The 19,821-nt window shown below is 40.9% G+C and overlaps 1 protein-coding gene across 2 annotated transcripts in view; it reads right to left on the reverse strand.

Annotated features, from left to right (window-relative positions):
- Nucleotides 1-13,299: 13,299 nt before the first annotated feature.
- The window catches only part of gab1 (GRB2-associated binding protein 1), a 52,467-nt gene continuing 45,945 nt past the window's right edge, over nucleotides 13,300-19,821 (reverse strand). For both annotated transcript variants that reach the window (XM_069665831.1, XM_069665830.1), the window contains 4 exons: nucleotides 18,478-18,571; nucleotides 17,736-17,859; nucleotides 15,229-15,357; nucleotides 13,300-15,143 (listed from right to left, as the gene is read on the reverse strand). In XM_069665831.1, the coding sequence (XP_069521932.1) occupies nucleotides 14,985-15,143; nucleotides 15,229-15,357; nucleotides 17,736-17,859; nucleotides 18,478-18,571 (506 nt within the window). In that variant the 3' untranslated portion in view covers nucleotides 13,300-14,984. The remainder of the gene's footprint in view (nucleotides 15,144-15,228; nucleotides 15,358-17,735; nucleotides 17,860-18,477; nucleotides 18,572-19,821) is intronic.

Here is a 19,821-nt window from a genome sequence, read left to right on the forward strand (position 1 = left end):
GAGCATCCCCAAAGCTGCAGCTCTTGTGGGGTGTTCCCGGTCTGCAGTGGTCAGTACCTACCCAAAGAAAAACGGTGAACCGGCAACAGGGTCATGGGCTTCCAAGGCTCACTGATGCACGTGGCCTGTGTGGTCTGATCCAACAGAACAGCTACTGTAGCTCAAACTGCTGAAAAAGTGAATGCTGGTTCTGATAGAAAGGTGTCAGAACACAGTGCATCACAGTTTGTTTTGTATGGGGCTGCGCAGCCACAGTCTGGTCAGGTTGCCCATGCTGACCCCTGTCCACCGCCGAAAGTACCTACACTGGGCACATGAGCATCAGAACTGGACCACGGAGCAATGGAAGAAGGTGGCCTGGTCTGATGAATCACGTTTTCTTTAACATCATGTGGCTGGTCGGGTGCGTGTGCGTCACTTACCTGGGGAAGACTTGGCCCCAGGGTGCCCTATGGGAAAAAGGCAAGCCGGCGGAGGCAGTGTGATGCTTTGGGCAATGTTCTGCTGGGAAACCTGAGGTCCTGCTATGCATGTGGATGTTCCATTGACATGTACCACCTACATAAACATTGTTGGAGACCAAGTACACCCCTTCATGGAAACAGTATTCCCTAATGGCAGTGGCCTCTTTCAGCAGCATAATGCGCCCTGCCATACTGCAAACATGGTTCATCTGCGGGATGTGCTAGATAAACAAGTCCGATCCATGGACGCCCCACCTCGCGACTTACATGACTTAAAGGATGTTAAAGGATCTGCTGCTAACGTCTTGGTGCCAGCACACCTTCAGAGGTCTAATGGAGTCCATGCTTTGACAGGTCAGGGCTGTTTTGGCCACAAAAGGGAGACGTACACAATATTAGGCAGGTGGTCATAATGTTTTGGCCGTTCAGTGTATGACTTGACACTGCAGTAAAATCGCAGGTGTTACTGATTAAAGTAACGACACCTCTGTTTATTTAAGCAATCAGCTCAATAGGATTCAGCCATCGTTAATTTGATCATTTACACCTGTGCTCTTCTAACGAGGACGTATCAAGACCATTGTATAACTAGAGCTACTTCAAGAAAACAGCCTGACCTGGTGTATTTATTGTGAGTGGAGCATATCCGAACAGCGTAGAGACTGGTCGCAGCCCCTTCATTATGTGCCACATATACCGGCAAAATATCCTCTCAGTTCAAATACAGCTAATCATAGTTCAAAGTCCAATCAGCCGCTGCCACGTCTAGTGACAATATGCTTTAATTTCACTCGGTCCTGACCTGCAATCCACGACTCTGGAGACAAAATTTAACAAAGTGCACAGCAGGAGTTCGACAGCAATTGCTAACTGAGGACTGTTTTTTTCTTTTCATTGTGATGAGTGTAACCAATCAGCAAACAGATGTCAATTGTGCATCAGCTTTATTTTCAACACAGATAAGCAAAGGCCGAGGCATAAAAGAAGCAGGTCCACATAGCTTAAATACAATATGAACAGACTTGTTGATTCATATGACTTTCTTTCCCAAGGCTGGCAGAATCAATAGACTTTGTGTCCAATTCAAGTATGTCAACAGACTGCTGTCTAAAGCTGAATAAAAAAAAAAGGAGTTTTCATTACTGTTTTTTTTATTTAAGCTTCGGCCGTTCTTCTTGTATATGTGTGGCAAAACACTCTGCAGGCGCACAAAAGGCCAGGTTATGGTCTTAGTACTGAATTAGTTGTTTGTGAGTTCTGCACACTCGGTATGAAGCCGGCTTTGAGTGGTTATATAAATGGTTTTATTAATAATACTAACAGGTATATTAATACTTTTAGAACAACAGTAGCCTGAGTAATTCTTTTGGTTTTGAGGGTTGTTAAAACTAATATTTCTTTTACATTTAAAACAATAGGATCCATCTCATAAATCAATAGCTGACTGTAAACAGATGATCAACTGAGTAACAAATATAAGCCAAAGAGCTCAAATATACTTTACACAATGGTGTCAGTTGTAGCCATTATCTGCCAAGACTACGTTTAGCTGTATAAAAGACGCATCAGGCTTTTGCGACACAGCCAAATGCATAATAAAATAGTGTGCTCTTTTAAGGTCACTGGTGTAACTGACTGGCTGCAACACAAAGCTGAAAGCTTTGAATGTTGTGGCAACTTGGCTGTGAATAAGATCAATATTTTAACTGTTAAAAGCAGATTCTGATCTCAAACTCCAATGGGAGGAAGCTGTTAATACATGAAGCTATTCAATGAAGGAGCAAGTTATTTGGATTAGGGAAGCTACTAATTAAGTTATTAGAAATTATCTATTTCTAAAATGTAAATAAAGGCATTAAGAAGGAAGAATGTGTGCAGAAACTACACACTTGAAAGTTTAGAGTCTTGGCAATAGAAATCGAATGAGAAGGGGACAGCAACTGTCAAGATATCGCTGTGCTCCAAAGCCCGCTCGCTGCCTCAGTGGGCTCTAACAGCTTATCAGACTTCCTTTCGATGTTAAATGCAGCCTCGTCTCAAAGTGAATTGCTGATTCTCAGTTTTGACTGGGCCTATTACAGAGAAGGACTGGTGTTAGAGGGAAAACACGGACCAGCTGAACTGAGCTGTCTGTAGGGTCCCATATAAAGCCCTCATTGAGACACTTCAGGCCACTCATATCTGATCAGGAGTCTGTCAGGAGTCGGTTTTTTCAACAGAAATTGTCTCCTCTTCAAGTAGAGCACTAATAATTAATAATGTATAACTATAAGCGGTTGGATGTTAATGTAATACAGCTTCCAGCTAATTCAACTCTAATAGACAGCGCCTTACGAGAGCGGGTACAGTCTCATGAAGCTTAACATCCTTACAGCTTATTCCGAGTACTTCATTCTAGTCTATTAATTGTATTTATTTATTTATTTATTTACCAGGAACGAGGCACATTAATCAACATTTCAGTTCACACATCAATTTTAATCAGCCATCAGATTTCCAGGGGGGCCCAGGCCACCCTTGGCCACCCTCTGGATCCGCCCCTGAGTGCATCCCGCAGACAGTCAAACATCAGTGACATGAGTGAACACAGCATGAGCGGTGGAAACGCGAGTTTATTAACCACTACTAAATTTGCATCCTTAATTGTTGAAATGAAATCCGTGGTGACGGACTAGTTGCTGTTGTAGCGAGACTGCACACGGGCTGCACAAGCGAGACTGCACACAGGCTCGTCTGCGCCAATTAGACGCACAGAGGGTTGAAACAGCCGTGCTCTGACAGCCGGGTTTCTTTCACTCATTACTGTGATTTTTAAAACGAGTTTGTACCTAGCAACATCACTGATATGAAAACAGAATAGTGGTGATGACGGTGACTGGGTCCAGCCCACGGTTGGCGTCACATAACCGCAGTTACCGTGACAACCCTAATAACAATTATATAAAAATCAGTTATTATTATACGTGAAATTATGGTTTTACAGTTCTGAAGTCCTTAGAGTCAACAAACTTAACTTTTCAATAACTTAATGCATTCCCTGACTCCCTGACTTTAATATGACGCAAACCCCACTGGCACTGTGTCAGACTGGTGAGTGCCAAGATGCTGTGTAAGACAACCAGCACCACACAGCAGACGCACAGCTGACACACCACAAAAACAAAAAGTGAGGACAGAGGCAGAAACTAAATCCACAGATACATCCAAGACCAGACCCAAGGATTCAATCTATATCTGAGTCAAGGGACTCCTACAGTGCTCACGCTCTGGAGGCAGGAAACACCATGCCTTATGCAGTCTGCTGTGTAATCAAAGATTTGTATCTTAGCATACACGAATGAGGATGCAGCAGTTAATACTACACTAACTTCTCATCCAGGAGGGAGATTGTCAGAGTAGAGATAATCTATAGTGCTGACTATTAGCAAAATCCTATTTAGAAATGACTGAACTGTTGGGCAACATTTAGTCACATTGAGCAAAGGGTGACTGACATTAGCTTCAGCATAATAGTGCATTATCAGGTGGGATTAATTCAGTGTTATCTGCAGGCAAATTCCTTAAGCCATTAAAAATTAATAGTACCTCGTTATGCGGTGTAAAGTTAGTATCTGGAGCAATAAAATAGTGTAGTTATATCTTTGGTAATATAATAATCATCAGCTTAGTTAATGGGCCTGTGCAAATGTGTAATAAATGCAGTGAAACTGTTGAGCGGAAAATGACGCAAATCATAAGCTGTATTACGATTCCCCATTGAATCCTGCTTTCTAAAACACAATTACCACTCCTTCCAATACAGTGATGGTTTTACTGCCCCAAATCTCTGCTGATGACATTGCAGTCGCACACAAAAAAACTGAATCCAGGGGCCCGCGCTAAATCTGATTACAGCCAGCCTTGGTGAGAGCGAGAGAGCAAGGGAGAAAAAGAGAGGGGTTTGAAATCACTCACTTTTTCTCCGTTGGCCCGCAGCCAGGAAGTGGGATCTACAGTACAAATGTCAAAGACTGGGGCACAGGCAGGAAGTGAGGCCAAGTTATTGCTGAGTTTTAGGGACTCTACAGGCGAATGGAGCGTTGCTTTGATCTAAAAATACAGAGAAGACATGAGTAGAAAACACTCTTCCTTCATGTGCAGTACAATCTTATCTTATCTGCACTGACAAGGACTTCTGAGCATCAAGAATGTGAAGTCTCACTCCACTTAACATTCTTTCTGAAGGAGAGAATGGGGATGTGGTTAAAACTCAGCTGTAACCCATTGTTGTTGCAAACAGATGGTTGTTCAATCATACATGTCATAGCGGTCACTCTTACATGGCGGAGGATTTTCACAGTACCAAGAAGGCGTGCCTGGTTGCGGGTTTGTTTGGCCTCTGTCTGTCTTAACCCAGCCAGTATTGGGAGGCTGCTACTTCCCGGTAGTCAAAAGCTCCAGTGCTAGCCTTGAAGTATAAAGTTAATACTACCCCCGTGCTCTGAGCTTCCAGCTGTGGCATTCAGCCAGCTACTTAATGGAAACGACTAAGCAAGCTTTCCATCAGGAAACTCTACACGGAGTTTAGAATCAGCAGCCAGGGAAAACCAAAAAATATTTGCTCCATACAATGTCACCACAACGGTAAATAAAGTTAGAAAGTAGAATCAGTGAGGCTGGCCCTCTGCACAAAGCCACACTTTCTAATAAACCTTTAAGTAGTCTTTTCTTGAGAGTGTGCCTGCTTCGAGCGAGGAGGGCCAAGTGGCAACCTCCAGTGTTGAAAAATGAAGCCGATGCGGAAGTGCAAAAAAACTGCAGTTCCTCGAGTGACCACTCGAGGCTGGCTCCAGGAAGCAAGAAATAACATTACGGCGGATGGGAAAAGGCAAATTTTTACAGCAGAAATAAACATGTTTACAGCCTGGTACAAAAAACGGTTTGTTATAAATAGCTAATTATTCTGTTCAAGATAACTGTACGGTGGGTTTCTTTTATAACACACCTGTTTTAATTAAATTAGGCCTTAAATCATAGGGGCCAGCTCACTTGAGTGACAGGTGGGAACTGCTGGCAGACAGACACCGTCACTGAACTTGAGCCTTTTGGGGATTGTTTCATTCAAAGTTTGGACAAATAATTTGTCTCTCTCTGTGATTTATGGAACTTTCTGGCCGTGCAAGAAGTCTGAGCTCCAGCATTTTGGTGAGTTAACTCCTATATACTATATATATTTTTAGCACTACGTAGCAGGCCATAGCTGGCTTGTTAGTCTGTTCAGTGCTTATCAAACGTTTATTTAATCATCCACCAGTAACAAGGAGTCAGAAGTTGTTGGCTTTTCCCAGGAGAGATTACAGTGGACCATAGTGATGAGAGGACCAGTTATCTTACGTTTCCTGATACGTGTCGTTCACTCGCCGCTGTCTCACAGGGCGAGTGAGGGCGAGTCCACTACTTCCTTAGTCTGATAAATAAACAACTGCAGTCAGTCACTGTCACAATAAGAATCTCCTCTGTGGCAAACACAAAGTTAACCTAGCTCCTTCACCAGCTAATGAATCAGCCACAGACGCAGACTGTTTAGCTTTGGTAACTTGCCGTTTGCAAACCCCTTGCAGCTCCACCCTCTCATCCAAATTTGGTCACTTCAGGCTCCAGTAAACCAACATGGCGGCGGCCATATTTCAGCTTCATTTACGCAGTCGAGAGACCAATGCATGACGTCACGGTGGCTACGTCCGTTCTTTATACAGTCTATGAGGATAACACATGACCAGGAATTTCAACGGCAGTCAAATTACATTGACGAATAGCCAACAGTGAATTATTTTCATGCATTGTCAAAGTGGGGAACAATGTGGCTGATCAGTACTGTCAGGAAATGACTGTATGAAATATAACATTGTGAAAGTATACAGGAGTGGGGCTTATACTTGAATCTGAAGAATCCTGTCCAAACCACAAAGAAATCTTTATCTTGCTTTTTCTTTTCACATAATGCCAAACCACCTCCATCATTTCCACAATGCTGCTTTGGGAAAGTAGGTGTCAAGAGGATATTGCTGTACGGCTGACTCAAGAGCTGGACAAGGAGTAGAAATTGATTTTGTCTGGAAACAACAAAGAGGAAGTGTGTATCTATCTGGAGTCTCTGATTTTATGTTATTTTAGATTCAGTCCTGCACTGCCTCAGCTTTAATATCATTAGAGGTTTAAAACGGAGGGGAAAGAGGGAAAGCTAGAAAGGGAGTAAGAAAAAAAAAAGTGGACAGATAGATGGCATGCAGACGGGATAAGAGGTTGACGGGGTGGGTTGAGGGGTAAGAGAATGACACAGCGGCTGCCAGGATTGGAAGATGAGGAAATGCGACAGATGCGGTAAAAAGAACTATAGATGGCTCAATACAGAGCTGCCAGGGAGCACTGTAATGAGATGCATTTGATCAGAAGTACCTCCAAGAGTCAGGATGTTCATTCAGAGAGACAGGTAAGTTGGAGTGGAGTTCAACCAAGAGTCAAGACAGAAATATTGGCAGAATAAAAAAGTGAAGTCAACAAAATATGTCCTGGCCAAGTGTGTAACACCCACACGTACAGCAGGCCAACAAAAGTGAAGCTTAGAACCTGAAAGTAGTCTTTCCAGGCAAACAGTTGCCGCTGGTATAAGATTTAACAGTTACATGGCCTCTAGTCTTCTGGGGTCTGAGGTTTTTTTTTTTTTTTTTAATGAAAATACACATCTGGAGTAGGGATGAGAATTTCAAGCAAAAAAACTATTCAATATTCACTGGTAACTTTTCTACCATTATTCGAGGGACGAAGGAAGGTTTTATTTGTTCTCAAATGACTCGCAAAGTTTGCACTTGACCTCATTTCCATTTATTTTTTGGAAGGAGTCCCACACATAACTCTGACGGCTGCAGAAGTCTTTGCATTTCTTTTTGTTTTACTGGCAGTAAAGCTTTCTTCTTCTTTTGTTATTTAACGGTGGGTTAGCAAACAGCTTTTCTGCATAACAGCCACCGTCTGACAGCAGTACCGCATTACAACCCGGAGCCGGTAAAAACAATGGGAAAAATGTTTTATAAAGATGAGATAATAGTCGCGTGAACTCATAATGACCCATCCCTTGTCTGGAGACAACCATGACAGCATTATGAATCTCATTCTGTTCTAATTATCTGTTTTCTTGGTTTCCTTAGCTCTCTAATATATTGTAAAACAAATGTCTCCAGGTTTTGAAGATATCACCTTTGGGTTTCAGGAGTATTTTTCTGACTTTGAGATTATACCTTTTTAAAGTCTGTCAAATATCAGCAAAGACTTTCATTTAAATAAATGTCTGTTAAGTCACTATCTATCGCTGAATGAGGTAACACAATGGCGATTGAACCTATGACCCACTCTTGCAAGCCTTTGGATAATTTGCAGTATATTGTATTATTATGGACTGGGTGTCATTTGCGACAGTCACAGGAAAAATCACAAGCGGCGCCCAGTTAGTGACACGTTTTCCATCACCCAGCAGTGGTTGATCTGCCAGAGAGGGTAGGCGGAGCTAAGCGGCTGCTTTACTGGTCTCTGTAACTGTTGAAAATCCAAAGAAAAAAAACACATTTGACGCTCAGATGAAGGCAAACAAGCAAACATACAACCGTAGAAAAGGAAGCCAAGCGTAGACGTCTGGTTATCTGGAACGTAAGCGCCCGCAATTGCTACTTATTGCCATAAGGTGCCGCCAAATAGAACGAAACTGAAAACTTCGAGATCATCAGTTTAAGGATGACTCAACTAAATCATTGACAGAACCAAATAATTGTTTGTTACAATAAGTGTATGCCCACCAATAAATAACTAGAATTTGAAGTACAGAAAGATATGTTTATCACATTGTAACCGTAACATGTCTCACTGTACACACAGGTCAGTTAGAATTCCTTATCTGGCATTTGTCTGTTAATAGAAATACTGTTTAATCAATCATTATCATATGTTTTTGAACCTTGAATACAGATATTATCTGTTGTGCTCTAGTTACAACAATACCCAGCAGAGAACATATGCAGCTGCCACTACCCCATCAATTAATTGCACTGCCAGCCCAGTGATGCCTGCTAGGGCAAACATGTCTCATGAGGAATGTTCATTATCAACACTTGCAGTGTGTTCCCCATTAATATGACACGCGTCTGCATAATTTACTGAAGTCCATAGTGCTGACTTTTCACTCATACTAATGGTGTTAATTAACCGGGCATGATGTATTAGTTTGAGCATCAGCTACACAGTTCCTTAAATTGGTTTGGAGATTTCACTCGTGGTTCACTATGTCATTGTTCCCACACACATTTAGGCCAAAACACACAGCAGTTATCCCAAGACATGTGTACCTCTGTAGCTGGCCCCTCCACATAGCACCCCAGGCCGCCATCCAGACTGCTCCCATTAGTCCAGGCTGAGGTCCAACAGGACAGAGCAGAGACCCGAGCTCACAGGCTCCCTGCTGCCCAGGAACAGCCTCTGAGCTCGCCTCATAATTATTCTGTGGCCCTGTTAAGAAGCCAAAGACTCTCTCCCTGCTCCATTACTCACACACTGCCAGAGACGCTGCACAGAGGCTCCCCAGGCTGCATCATCACACAGCTACGACTGTGTAGGAAGTGGCACACCTGTAAACAAACAGAGCAGACCCAAGTTGTATTTTAATTTCAGGCAGTCTCTCGTTACTACACACAGTTGTGGGAAGAATGCTTTTCTCACAACAGCCTAAAGTTCTTAGGCTAACTGATGATAAAATGTGTTGTGTTTTACACATATCTGCAAATGCTGAACAACATCTAAGTACAAAAGCTCAAGTGGCTTTATGAGCAATAGGGCTGAGCTGGTGGAACAAGAATGAATGGCGGTTTGCAATTACGAATTCATTGGAATATTTGGCGAGCACTTAAAGTCTTTATTATTATTATTCCACAACATGCAACACATGGATTCAGCACTGTGACACTGTAGGTTGCTGATAATTACTTTTAATTTGTCAGAATGCTTCATAGTGACAATAGCTAGTTCTGCCACCTTGCGTTAAATCCACCCTTTGAAAGCTTTTACACAATATACTGAAAATCAACCCATGCACCTGATACGTAGTGGAAGTTAATCCAGAAATTTTTACTCTGCATTTCTAGCAAAGAGGGACATTACCAACCAAGTGAGTAACCCCACTATGAGTAATGGCGTGTGGTTCTTACTTTTCATGTCTATGAGTTAAAGCTCCTGTGAGGAACTTTTGGTTTGTGTTGATTTTGGCGCCCCCTGTGGACAAAGCTGTACCTCTTATCTCTTTGCTGATTTTGTCCTGTACGTGCTGAAGTGGTTGTTTTTAACAAAAAATCTCCTCCTGCTTTCTTTAACAGTCACTCAATCACTCTAAATGTTTGCCCTGGAAAATGTAAACAAAAGCAGCGTGCAGTTAATCGCTTCATCTGACACCTACCCCCCGCCAGCGGTTTCAGACATTAAAAAATACTTTAAGGAAATAATCAATCTTGTCGCTGATTGTCTGGTTTGTTTTTGTAGGTCATATAGAGACATCAGAATTAATTTCAGTCAAACCAGCAAAAAAACTCCTCAAAGTAACTTGAAAACGTTGGAAGATTTGTTTCACAAAAAGGACAAGACAGTCAAGAAAATGTTTAACACATAACTACCTGTAAGACACCGCATCATTTCATATAAAGCTTTTAACGTAAGCGGTCTTGAATACATGCTTGCAGATCGAGAGATGTTTTACGTCCTGATGGTAAAGTATAGAGTGATAATAACCCTGGTATAGGCCAAGATGTTGACATTATCAGAAACCTAATTCTCACACATTAAGCATCCTAACCAGCTGCTCACATGAACACTGAAAAAGCGGCAATTCAAAGAGAAAATGAGTCACAAGCTGTCAACTGCCATATGTTAACCTGTCATCCTGTCATCTGACAGTGACATGGAGGGAAAAAAAACTGATTGCAACATTTACAATCTGCTACATGTCATAAGGACCCCCTGTGGCTCAGGAGGTACAGAGAGTCGTCCACTAATCAGGCGAACCAAAGATGGACGATTCGATTACCAGCTCTGCAGTCCGATCAGGAGGTGTCCACGGACTACTGAACCCCAAACTATTTCTGAAAGCTGTACCATCAGTGTGTGAGTAAGGATAACACTGTAACCTGAGGAGCCTTGAGACGTCATCAGTGTATGAATGGGATGAATGGCATGCAGGATAAAGTGCTTTGAGTGGTTGGATGGCCAGAAAAGCACTATATAAGTGCAGTATATTTACCATACATAATAAAGGGAATGTTAAGCCTTGGTGATAACATATCTAAAAAGTGTAATTGAGAAGGTATTAAAATTGTTAAACCCCAAATTACCCTTGAGGTGGCCACTTGAATCACCCTGTAGAGATTGATGTAGGGGTAAGGCCACTCTGTAAGACACTATATGTTAAGTAAAGACTACAAATGTCCTCACTAGACATACTGTGTTGAAAAACAGACATATATTGACGTCTGAGTTATTTAAAGAAAGCATTTAAATAACAGTCTCATGCAGTAACCCAGTTGCCTGTGAACTACACCTTCTTCTTCAGTGTAGAAATTATAAATGCAGTTTGGGCTCCCACAGCACTGCAGAGTGTCAGACAGGAGGACATCAGGAGAAGGGACTGCACTAAAAGGGGTGTGGGCAAAAAAAGGAAAACGCATACAGGCACAGGAGAGCCACAGAGTAGTTATTCAAACAACAGCTCCATCTAGTGGAGCAGGAGATTCAAACTGCAGCAGTGAATGGATGGGAGGTTTGGGTTTCTGGTGTCATGCTTTAAGTTACTATTCAGAGGTTTTGGTTTGGGGTCCTCACTCCCATTTGGGGTTATTTGGGCTTTAAAAATACCCTAATGTCTAGTTTTGTGTGTAACCTTTTGTGTGTTTGGGGGTTGGGGAATGTATGTTGTGCTCTTTTAATGTCTAGTCTTCTTATAATGTCTATGTCTTCCTACTATTTTATTATTTTACTGAACTGCCCAGGGACTAAGGGTGGAAAATAGCAATTTGCTAAAACCTGGTACAATACATCTCTCTTTGATAAATCTCTTTGAAGATTTATGATCTTTGTACATTGTCCCTCCTCAAATAAAGACACATAAAGACAATGAGCGTGAAGCTCTACTGTAAAACCTGTATCAAAAAATAGGAATAGTAAGGTAAAGGCTGAAAATACACCGAATTCTCATAGTAACTCATGTTTTAGGCATTAAAAATAACTATATAGAAATAATAAATCTTATAGCTGATGGTCTGGTTTGCTTTTGTAGGTCATATAGAGTAATCTCAATTAATTTAATAACCAGTGAAAAACTCCACAGGAGCAAAAATAGAGGATAACATACCCGTCAGAATACTGGTAATTCACTATAGAATATGAATATGTCACACTATTACTTATTAGCTCACTCAACAACATAAATAGAAGTTTAAGATTTAAACATAACAAACACAAGAACAATGGCTGTCATTTATTGCAAACATTAAGTTATGCTTTGCCTGTTTATGGTTACATTTGAACCAATTGCCAGCCAGACGAGCATAATGTTGCACCTGAACACAACCCTCGCTGAATGGAGGCGACAGGTAGCTAACAGGTGTCTTCATGATAAAAGTTAGCCATAAAGCTGTAGCTAATGTAAGATGGGACTTGTTGGAGAAACAGCCCGGCAATGTATTGCTTTCCGTAAGTACAAAATTAATAAGTAATTTAACAAAAAATAAAGTTAAAACGTAGTAGTTGAGATGCTCAAACTACATTACTAACGGCTATATTAACCGGTACAAATTTGGTGTTTAAGCTAATATTAATGTGCATGCTAGCCATCTCACATAACTTAAATTTGTTTTTTTCATTGAGAGAATGCAAAAGCTAATCCCAGACATTTGTAAACAACACTTACCAGTGTTTTGTAGAGATTTCCAGACTGCCGCATCATGTCACTTCTCTTTGAAGACTTTTAAATTGTGCTGGAAGTTCTTCTGACTTAATTGCTGCGTAAACATATATGGCAGCCGGAAGTGACATCATATTTCTTGCTCGTCTAATATCATGCAAAACCACAGTCAAACCCCCAGATGCATCGCCAAGACCTTTAAAACTTTATAGTGCATAATCTAATAATTATTACATATACCTCAATTATAATTAAATATTCTCTTTAATCTTATTTTCTTTGTCTCCCTTTTCATTATAACATAATCATGCTTGATCACCTCCATGCTACCAACTTTATTTGGTTTAAGAAGTCAATAACTTAACTTAGGAAGCCATTGAAATTTCAATTGCAGAGCTGATGGAATACTTATACTAATCTGAAGGGAAACCAGAAAGGCGCACACGTAGCCTTGGTCCTGTTAAGTTGTGTGAAATTTGGCAATAAAGACATGAACAATCTCATGCTTAGTATTACAGGATTCTTTTGATTAAAAGTACTATAATGCTAAAATTATATTTGCAGGCTATAATTGCTCAAAATGTCTAGAAAAGTTTCTTTAAAAAACTACTCATTTAGTTGTCCATAATAGTGCTGAAATTGACAACTAAGGATTAAAGAAAGGTGCAAGCCTGCATGTATTTAGAAAGGTATTATCTGTTTTCCATTTCGTATGATTGAAACAAAAGAAGAAAATTAACACCATGCACCGGACATAATCTTACTCTTACAATGAAATGTATTTCTATTCCATCATCTGTTATTTCCGTCTTGAGTTCCCATTCATTATTTAAAACCATAGTGAAGAAACACAAAGCATGCATAAGAGGTTGGATTTTATTTAGTCCACTTTTAAAATTTACATTTTCTGTCGAGATTCATTAAAAAAGATAAAGCATCATCAGCTTTGCAGACCATATCACAAAGAGACTGCAAAAAGGAAAGAGTGAAGTAGAATGAAGATGACTTATTAGGCACATTTTTCAAATGATACATGTTAATCTAATTGATGGCAAAATATGTACAGCAATGATTTTACCTTGTGGTAGCACATGCTTGAGACTTCTGAGTGACAGTTCACAGGTTAGTAAAGCAGAGATTTATGCAGACATAAGGCCTTTTTCACTGTATACAAAAGATGTTGACTATGTGAGGCAGCTAGTTTCCTAAAACTGCATGCCAGTTCAATTTGAAATAAATTAAACCAACAAGGAGAGAGAAATGAGGACTACCAATGAACGTGTGAAACAAATTGACCAGCTTGTGAAACTTAGCACTTTGAGTTTAGCAAAAGTTCCTCCATATGAATAAAGAATACTGAGCTAAAAGTGGACACGACATCCACCCGATGAAATAACTTAAGAAAAAAATTAGAAATGGATAGTTGTTAGTTTGCATTTATAAAGAGTACCTGAATTTTCTCTCTCTAGCCTAAGTTTGATACCTTTGCATAACTTATAGAAAACCTGTCACGTTCTTTTAAAAACTCACAGTAATTCATTCATTAAGCACAAGTCCTGATACCACCACAGACAGGCACAGGATTCTACCCTGCAGAATCCACATACCTTCAACTACACACTGGATATTCCATACAAATAAAGGACACTTTTCCTGTTTATATACATAACACTTTTGTACAGTCTTTGCACTTCCATTATAACAGATTGAAGCATCTCCACGTACAAAGTTAATGGAAATCAAATCATGTTCAGTGGATTAAACCTTGAGTGAATCCAAAGCTTAAATTAAGCACTTGGTTATATGTGAAATTAAGTTCAACTGCCTTTGCATTGAAAGAAAAAAAGTTATAAAACTCTGTCGTACGGGGTTATCCTAGGGATCAGGTTTGAAGTTTGCCTTGGACACAGCTCAAGGTCAGTTTCAGCCTTCCACCATAACTTTAGTTTAGATATTGTAAAACTGACCTGTGAACGGTTCCCATGGAAACTTCAACCTGTTCAAACAGGAGAAGCTGAAAAATCCCCATTATTAACCAGCTATGCTAACTAGTCGAGTGTTGCATTGATAAAGTACTGTGACCATGTTATCAAGTGATTTCACTTACACTCCAAAACAACATCAAACAGCATTATAATTTAAGGAAATGTTAAGTCTGGATCAGCCCACCGGCCATTGAAAGGTGAACAACAGAACAAAAAAACTCTAATCCGGTATAGGAGGCAGTGAATGTTCAAAGTTTGAGTCCGCTTTAGTCAAACCCCGTTGACATGTCCAGTCATTCCACCTGCTTTCATACTGCATTCAGCTTATTCCTGGCTCACACACCATCCTACAACTGTACACACAGTGCTGTCCTAGGCCTGACAGCAGCGTAAACTTAACACAGTTGAGTGGCTATGAAGTACCACTGGCCCCTACACACTAAGGATCTTGCTGAGGTGGAAGGGGACTGCTGGACTGTCCAAAAGCACAAACCAGAGCCTTCATCGGTGTGAAAGGCCCAGCAGTTTGGGGGTTTGGTGGCTGGGCTTGGTTTGTGGACGACAGGGTCACTTGGGTCCTTTGGAAGGGGTGTCTGTCTCTGTGGATTGGCGGCCATCGTTCCAGGCCTCCCGGGTGCTCTTTAGGGCTTGTGTCCTTTGCTGGTCCACAACCACGTAGTCAACACGCTCATCTGATGCAGCCATGCCAGTTCCATTGCTTTTCATCTGAAGAACGATAAACTAAAAGTTAGTTTTAATTCTTCTAAATTTCAGCAAGTGGTTCAGCATGCATGGGTTGACAAATTCCTACCTTCCGAGGTGGGGTAGACTTGCCGGAGTCAAGATCCAAATCCAGGTACTCCACCTGTTTGTCTCCCTTAGGCTTCACCATTGGGCTGCTCCCACCATCCGCAGTCATGGGCGCACTAAGCTTCATGTTCTACAGGAGCCGGGAAAGGATGCTTTTATTGACAGAAAGATAAACACTGAGGCACTGTCCCAGTGACACAAAGCTCATATTTAAATACAATCTAGCATTGTCACAATAACCAGCGTTTGCTTTGATTGAAACAGATTTGCCTCGTACTGCCTGATATATGAGCATTTGGTCCCCTTGCTGGTCCAATTTCTGAAAGGCAGCAGACTGAGTTAGTTAGTCTCTGAATGTACCATTTGGCTAATATAGCCAACAAAAGTGGGCACCAATGCATCATGCCAAAAGCTCCAGTTGCTTCAAAGCTGTCCATTTGAAAGTTCTTTTTAGACTTAATTTCAATTTGTGTTTTTTTTCCAAATTATTACGTCTAAAAAAGCAATGGTTCATTCACATTACTTTGTGTTTTCCCTTCTTTTTGCCATGAAATGTTAAGACCAAATCTAATAACAGGTTAAAGAGCTTTTATGTTGGAAGAAAAGTCAAACCTCTGGTATTGTGACAACACTACAGTACATGTTACCTATACCTATAGGTCGTGTTATTTTCTAACTATAAGTGGGGTGGAGTTATTAGAACTAGGATGGTGACAAAACTAGGAAATACTAATCACATCATAACATCAAAAAATCACTGCAAACTGTGCATCCAAGCCAAAGTTTCTACATGGTGTTGGAGAGTTATCAAACGCACAGCAAAGTTTGTTCTTGCTGAATTTCTGATCTGACAATTACATCTCAAACTGGCAACCTCTGGTGTGCTGACAGGGCAGGCCATGCACGTCTAATCTGGCAACCCTGCTCACCTCCTCTATGGTGTCAAGTTCCTCCACCTCCCTCTTTACAGGGGTGATGGGGACTGTGCAGTAGAAGGACTCCTCTCTACACAGAGTGAGAAGGAAGTGGTGACAAAAGGAAAAACAAGAGAAGAGCAGATGGTCAAGAACAAAATGCAGGAGAAAGAAAAATGGAGGAAGAAGCCAGAGGAATGAGGAGCTAGGAGAAAAGGAATAAACATGAGTGGTAAAAGAACAGGAGGTTAGCAGACAATATCGAAGCAAATGTTGGAAATAGGTTAAATTGTTACAGAGAGAAAAAAAGAAAAAAGGTACATTTAATACCCAAACTGTGAGAGAAAGAATCCCTTTAGACTAAAGGTGTGCAGCTGATGTGACCTATATCATTTTGGGTACACTAACGGCTTGTGTCTGTTTGACCCCCCAAAAGCGAGTCAGTTTCAACCAGAGCCCAGATAACAAAAAGGGATATTTTCAACTACAGTCAGGGTACAGATATGACAAAGCGTACATTTTTTTTAAAGTGATAATCTCGAAGATTTTCATTTAAATAAATGTCTGTTAAGTCACTATCTATCGCCGAATGAGGTAACGCATTGGTGATTGAGCCTTTGGCCCACTGATGAAAGCCTTTGCATTTGCAGTATATTGTATAGTATTATTATGGACTGGGTGTCTGTGGCGACTTTTGTGGAAAAAAATCACAAGTGGCGCCCAGTTAGTGACGCGTTTTCCATCACCCAGCAGTGGTTGGTCTGTCAGAGAGGTAAGGCGGAGCTAAGCGGCTGCTTTTCCGGTCTCTACAAGTGTTGCGAGTAAACAGTAATCTACTATGGCTGAACAAACAAAGAAAAGATCGATGACTACAGATTAATTAATCCAAAAGGCAACTGGACTTGGTTGAAGTTCTAAAGTTCTTCAAGAACTTCAACCAAGTTGATTAAGCTTAGAATTACCATGACCTGGATGACTGAGAACCTTCTCAGACTTCAACAAATTCGATGCTCAGATGAAGGCAAACAGTCTAAAAAGGAAAGCGACCGTCAGCGAGGAAAATCAAGTTTGAGTTACAACCGGAGCCAACCGTGGACGTCACATACACCGCAATTACCGTCTATCGCCCTAGGCGCCGCCAAACAGAATGAAACCGAGATCTTCGAGATTACGAATCCAAAGAAAACAATACCTGAAAGGAATAGGAACAAAAATAGAGAATAAAGGAAGCAGAGCAGCAGGACAAGAGAAAACTGCCAAAAGAAGAGTTGAGGTGACGAGGAGTCCGTCTGCGGCGACCAGTATTTTGCCCACGCTAAGTTCTGCCTTTCTTTACAACAACACAACTTCACATTCCAGGTTGCTTGGTGTTCACACTTTTTCTGCCATGTATTTGTTATGCTTCTGTTATGAAAACTATCTTATATGATGACATAAAATAGGTTCAATAAACCATAAAAACACATCACAATAAAAAAACAAAGAAGAAATTTGGCACATTTTCTCTTTAGCTTTGATTATCTGTGATTTGATAAGTACAGCAAAAAATAATGATGCAGCTTCTTATATCAGAGGATAGTTGTGTGTTACATACTGGTTCATCTGTGGACATATTAGAGACCATGGCTACATAATTCTCATCACAGTCTTCGGAGTCAGTGCTGGAGGCCGTACTATGCACTGACAGGGGTCTTGACGGCATTGGAAACCTAGAGAGACTGAGCAGCATTCACAATGTTTACACACCGACTTCCAGGCAAATGCAGTCTCTGATGAACACAAAGTTTAACACACACATAACAGGAACAGCTTTAAACCACTGCAGCCAGAGGAGCCTCTGCGGCAGTAAGCACAGAAATAGACCTCATCCCAGATAAGCCAACAAGCACGTTCTGTAATGTAGCCCTGAGACACATCCCAGACTGGTTTGTATGAGCAGTGCTACGTCATACATACATACATCGAGTGACTACAGTAATGCATGAAGTGTTAGTGCCTACTTCTTAAGTTAATTGTATCTACTACAAAAGGGAATGTTCACACTATACACCCTTTTTCCTGTTTTGTGTTGGTAATGTAACAAACAGGACATTAGCCGCTTCAGTAAGGTAGAGATGAAGTGCAGCAACTTATTTTATATTGTCCCAAGCCTATTTGTCCTCTAAAAAGTTGCTTTTTCTCCACTTTGAAAAGCATTCAGTGTCTTCTGAGTCATCCCTCACTTGACTTCAAACTACACAATAAAAAAACAGGGCTGATAGGAAAGCAAACTAGTGTGAACACACCCTTAGGTGTTAGCATAATGTAGAATTGCACAGAAAGATTTAGATACTCACTCCCGAGCGAATGACCGTGTGACAGGTGAGCGGACAGGCGTGCAGGGCTCCTCCCATTCAGGCAGTGGTTTAATCTCCAGTGGAGCGGGTTTTGCTGAAGGAAGGTAAACATGACAGTCAATCACTCACACAAGACACATAGTTAAGCCACATGTAAGTAGAGCTAACCAAGGTCAACGACAGAAAAGATGTTAGGGTAGCCTACGTGGTATTTTTGAGTTTTAAATGTTTAAATTGTTTTTAAGGCAGATCAAGACTAATGCCAGCAACATGAATTAATATGTAGAGAACACAAGCAGCTCATTCTTTTCAGCTTTAATTTTGAAAAAAAGAATCTGAATATATCTGCTTAAGAAGGGTAAAAAATTACACCCAAACATTGCCTTGTGTACAATTGAAGATTGTGTGTAATGTAGCAGTTTATCTGTTTTCAGAGCCTAACGTGGTTACTCACTTTAGAGTAGAAGTTCACCATAAATGCTCATTATTATAGGCGCCTGAAGAGTTTAAAATTACACACTTAAAGGGAGGGTATCATGCTAATTTCAAGCTTCATATTTCACTCTCTGATGCCTGTGGAGTAGCTTAGCATCATTTACAGTTAAAAAAAACTACTCATTTTTCTCACACTGGTGCTCTGCGCAGGCCCTCATACAGCCTCTGCCTGAAACGACTCAGTCAGCTCTGTCTCTTTAAGAAACCCCGCCCCTAAAAGCCCAATTTCTTCTGATTGACCAGCTCTCCAAAGCCTGCTTTTGTGACATCACAAAGTGCAGCCTAAGCAGGCTTCGGAGAGTTGACCTACAGATTTGAAACTTCACCCAGGTTTGGTCTGGACAACATTGTAACATTATATATATATGTGTGTGTGTGTCTTAAAATGTGAAACAGCATAATACCGCCTCTTTAATAAAAATGTAGCCACTGCTAGTGCATGGTGCATGTACACAAGCTGGAGAGTAGATATGGTCATTTCTATGAGTCTGTCTTTCATTAGATGATATCGTTGTTCAATTTCCTCCTGGAGAGGTACCTGCCGACTCTCAAAGACGTGTGAGTGTCTTTGGGACAATAATTCGGTCGTGGCCGTGTTTGTTTGGGAAGCACAATATGTTAAACTGAAAACACAAAAAGAAATGTTTGGTGTGAGGTATGTTAGTAAGTTATCTAATAGACTGGACTGTATAAGAAGTCACATCAAAGTAGGAGGATATTCATGAGCTCCAGAAACTGTATGAAGTGTAATCCACCATGCGTGAGGTGCACACTCATCCCCCCTCCTGCTGGGATTAAAAATAATAAGACTGGATTAATGCAATGGCTCTGACACCCATGTTATATATT

Source organism: Semicossyphus pulcher, unplaced genomic scaffold (genome assembly GCF_022749685.1).
Source record: "Semicossyphus pulcher isolate SPU_LCO1_2020_fin unplaced genomic scaffold, fSemPul1.0.p SCAF_17, whole genome shotgun sequence".
NCBI lineage: Eukaryota > Metazoa > Chordata > Actinopteri > Labriformes > Labridae > Semicossyphus > Semicossyphus pulcher.